The 4,268-nt window shown below is 41.1% G+C and overlaps 1 protein-coding gene across 1 annotated transcript; it reads left to right on the top strand.

The window, feature by feature from the left end:
* The first annotated feature begins 2,476 nt into the window (after positions 1-2,476).
* Positions 2,477-3,711, top strand: LOC147887608 (uncharacterized). Its single transcript, XM_087393818.1, has 4 exons — positions 2,477-2,719; positions 2,834-2,991; positions 3,097-3,177; positions 3,381-3,711. Exons 1-4 carry the CDS (start codon positions 2,659-2,661, stop codon positions 3,570-3,572), a joined length of 492 nt encoding a protein of 163 aa, XP_087249944.1. The 5' UTR covers positions 2,477-2,658; the 3' UTR covers positions 3,573-3,711.
* Positions 3,712-4,268: the final 557 nt, after the last annotated feature.

The raw sequence follows: 4,268 nt of genomic DNA, 5'->3' as shown, positions 1-4,268 counted from the left end.
TTGATTAGCAAAGCTTTTCTTCTTCATCATCTTTGCCTTCCCATTTCTTCCTTTCCCTCATCTCAAAGAGGTGTTTTGCACCTATCCTTGATTTTTACGATAACATTGTGCCATTGTTTCCAATCCCTTTGACCCATTCTTTTCGTGCCTAGGGGTATGCGTGTAGCACAAGTTTATTTTTGAAATGCAATGGGTGTAACATCCTATTTTAGTTCTGGATTGGATAGTTCTCAGGGAGGGACGTTTGTTATAACAACTAGACCCTGTCCATTGGGTCGAATGGATTACGATCGTTTGTGTTTTGAATAAGAGTCATCTTCTCCAAGATAGACAATTCCAAATCATACCTCTTTACATCATGCAGCCTCCTCGTGGTGACAGGCGATGGTGGTAGAGCCACTTGAGAAGGATTGCTCGGAGATGGAAATTTAGTTCATCTTTCATGGGCAGCTGCAGTCAACATAGTTGTGGTCTGGGAGGAATTCCTAGTGGATAATAGAGACTAAAGCATATAATGTCGTGAGATTTTTAATGCTACTGATTGCAGATGGAATTTCACCAGTGAGGTGATTACTGCCCAATCGCCTACCAAAAGAATACAAATTGTGTAAGAGCATTAGAACATGTTGGGACATCCACCTAAAAATTAATAAAGATAAATTATTGAATCCAAAGAAATTTGGACTCTGCTTTTACAATCCATAACACTACGCACTCGCCACCATGGCAGCTTTGTTGTTAGTAGGCCTTTTCAAAAGTCCAGGGTCATTTGTTTTAAGCAATTGAAGATGAGCCCAAAGCTTTTTGAGAGTGTGCAATCACGTAGATCTATGCAATTGTTTTACATCTCAATTTTGCATTGCTGTCCTTTTGATTTCCTCCTTAACGCTAGATTGAGTCCAGTAGAATTTTCACTAGCCAATCCATCCTACTTGGTGCTCTCTTGTATCAACATAGAGATATAGATATTTTTTATATCGTGTTGCAAATCCTTCACTAGAAGCCGCTATGCCTCCACAACTTTCCTTCCAGTGCAATTGTTCATTTTCAATTAGCATTCCTCACTTGTATACTTGTGAACTTCACGAAGCTTGAGAGAAACTCAATAATTGAAAAACACACAAACCTTCGTGGCCTTGGCCATTTTCTGGTTGAGCTATTGGCTCTCTACCCATATGCCAAGCCCTGGACATGCCTGCTAGATCAAGCCACCTTCATCGACGTATGCACCCCATTTTTTCTCAACCCTTTGTGTTATATAATTCTGCGCAAGGAATGCTTTTTTGCATGTTGCCTTCTGCGGTTTTCTTTTGGTATTGGCAAAGAGCTTCCTCCAAAACCACTGAAATGTATCTCATACATGGGTTTGTGAAGTGTGATATCAATGCTCATGGACATCCATTTGAAAATCTCGAATCGTTTGCTTTTTGCTTCCTTAACTTCTTTGTATTGACCCAACATAATTGCTTGATGGACTCTTTACTAGCCTCAATATTATGGTTCAAACTATTGAATACTGTAGTAATAGCCTTCTCTTTGTCACATGCACTCTTGGCAAGCTGACTCTGAGGAGATTGGGAAGCCACATACGTAGACTGTCCAATGGTCATGTTGCTAAGGATTTACACTTGAGCAGTAAACCGCCGGAATCCTGTGTCTCATTGTCATCTTGCGTTTATCTTGTATGTGTTCCTTGTGTATACTTTCTTTCAAGGAGGGGACAAACCAGAATCCTATTTTTGTTTTCTTTGCCTGCGAAAGCAAAGGCAAATAGCATGGAAAAGAAAGTTGAGCTACTACATAAAAGTTTGGTGGAAAGAAGCTTTAAGGCGAGATATCCATAGCAGTTCCATAACATTGATTCCTAGAATCGAGCTTGCTGGCTAGCCCATTGATAAAATTTTATGCAAAAAGGGACTCACCTTATTACAAACTAAACTTGATGGCACATAACTCTCATGGTTTTGTTTGTCTTGACAAAAGTGTACCAATATTTTGGGAAAGCGGGAGCAATGGGACAACACAAAAGTAGAAAAAAGCGTGCTTGTACTCTCATAAGCTTTTTATTTTGCATCAATTATAGAAGATGCTCTCTAATCCTTCATATCAAAGTTAAAGTAAGGGGCCTATTTTGATTTTTGGTCAATTTTAGAAGATGCTCTCTAAGCCTTTAGATCAAAGATAAATCAACAAGGGCCTATATTAAGACATGTGGCTTAAGGACAACTCAAGAATCCAAAACTTCCCCCTAGGTTGGGTGGAGTAAAAAGTGAACATAAAAATAACTAAATACTTGATTTTTCTCTTTGGAGGGCAAATGAGTACTAAGGCCTACCCATTAATAAGCAGGGGGAAGGCAAAAAATGGAAGCCAAAATGCAAAAAGGAAGGATAAAGATTCTCTAAAAGAGAGAGGTAATCCAAGGCTAAGATTCTCTAATAGAGAGACGTAATGCAAAGCTAAGGAAGACGCGTTTGATAGCGTGTGAGCGTTTACGCGCTAAACCCCACCCTTTCTTTATTACCCCTTCCGCAAGCGTTTATTGCCCCCCCCCCACCGACTTCATTGCACAGTTTTTTGCCCCTCCTTCGCGCACTCCACACGTTCTGCCTCTCCTTCCCCTTCCCCCCTCCACAGTACACACTTATCCTGGCTTTCATGGATTTGCTTGATGAGGAGCTTCGTCTCGCCTTTAACTTCTTCGACGTCAACCGCGATGGTATCAAACTTTCTTTGCTCTCCTCTGATAGGTTGATTTTTGTTTGGACTCCTTGTCTCTTTTCCCCATTTTACCCTCGATCTTGCTTCTCTGACTGCTGTCTTTTGCATGCAGGAATCATCAGCAAAGAGGAGCTTCAGTTTAAGATGTACCTTTTAGGTCAAGACACCAGCCCTCATGAACTTAACCTTGTGATCAAAGAACTAGACACCGATGGGAATGGCAGCATCGACTTCGCTGAGTTTGTGAGCCGAATGCGTCCTCAATTGCAGGTATTGTTCCCACCCCCCTAAACGCTCTTTGGTGTAGGATATGCGATGATACCGATCTAAGGCGTGTGTTTTTGTTCTCAAGAGCTGAATTTGCACTCGTCTCAGGAGGCTATTCCACATGATTATATCCGGCAAGCTTTCAGGGCTTTTGATATGAATAAAGATGGGTATCTCTCTCCAGACGAGGTGAATATATAAACATATTCCGTAGCGGGACTTTGGGGAAGCGTCCTCACGTTTAATGTGCTCTCGATTCTCTCTCTTCAAAATCTCCTGCTCCGTTCGTATGGTCAGTTTGCGCCTTGTTTTACGCGACGCTCCCATTATTTGTGGTAATTCTTGTTCTTCCCTCTTAGAGTAGAGTACTGATTTATCTTTACCTGGTTTAGCTGAGAGAGCTGATGCGGAACTTAGGAGAGAGTCTGTCTGACGAGGATTTGAACCAGATGATTCGGCAAGCAGACAAAGATGGCAATGGATTTGTGGATTGCGATGAATTTTTGACGATGATTCTGATGCAGGAGCCCCCTTCCTTTGGTGCGGAGAATGCGATGGCAAATTCTTTCTTGCCAAAAAAGTGACGCTTTGAGTACTTTGGCTTCTCAATTTGGAGAGTAGTTGATAAAGAGCTAGCCTTCCACTTTGATTTAGCTCTTCTCAATTGGAGTTGTGAAGTTGTGCAAAATTCTAAGCTTATGAACAAAATGTTAAAATCAACTTTCACTCTCTTAAATTTCATTAATTTTTTCTCCTTGTGAAAAGTCATGGAGTTTTCTTAGTTTGTTATGATTTTTGTTTTTCTTGTTTATTTAAAAGAAAAAAGAAAATTTTAGTTAGTTGGGAGGTTATTAGTTACGGGGCGAGAAGGAAGAGAGTAGGTGCATGGAATAAGGCAGAGGTGGGGGTGCGGGGCAATTGGAATAAAGAAGGGGGAGGGAAAGAGGGAACGTGGGTGTGGAGGCGCCGGTGGATTGTAGTGCTTTTGTTAGGTTTATGAATTGGCTTTGTGCTTTAACATGTAAGTTTCTTTTATTAAAAGGTCTAGACAATATTGGTTCCAACTTGCCTTCATGCACAAGAAACCCCCCCTCCCCCCTCCTCTCTCTCTCTCTCTCTCTCTCTCTCTCTCTCTCTCTCTCTCTCTCTCTCTCTCTCACACGTGCACGTGCACACCCACAATCCTTGAGCTTTAAAAAGCTGCATTCTTAAACATGTGAGTCCAATTACTTGTTGCTAATTAATGGTATGCAATACTTTTTCAATTTGTAAATAACAAA

This window comes from Dipteris shenzhenensis, chromosome 22, assembly GCF_047967505.1.
Source record: "Dipteris shenzhenensis isolate YYH24624 ecotype China chromosome 22, Dip_SZ_1.0, whole genome shotgun sequence".
NCBI lineage: Eukaryota > Viridiplantae > Streptophyta > Polypodiopsida > Gleicheniales > Dipteridaceae > Dipteris > Dipteris shenzhenensis.
This window is presented reverse-complemented; position numbering and strand designations above follow the sequence as displayed.

What these genes read in the sequence shown, in the direction of transcription:
- LOC147887608 (XM_087393818.1), top strand. Translation starts at nt 2,659, where the DNA reads ATGGATTTGCTTGATGAGGAGCTTCGTCTCGCCTTTAACTTCTTCGAC. An exon ending in CTTCGACGTCAACCGCGATG is followed by an intron (nt 2,720 to 2,833) that starts GTATCAAACTTT and finishes TTTTGCATGCAG; the next exon opens with GAATCATCAGCAAAGAGGAG. An exon ending in GAATGCGTCCTCAATTGCAG is followed by an intron (nt 2,992 to 3,096) that starts GTATTGTTCCCA and finishes CACTCGTCTCAG; the next exon opens with GAGGCTATTCCACATGATTA.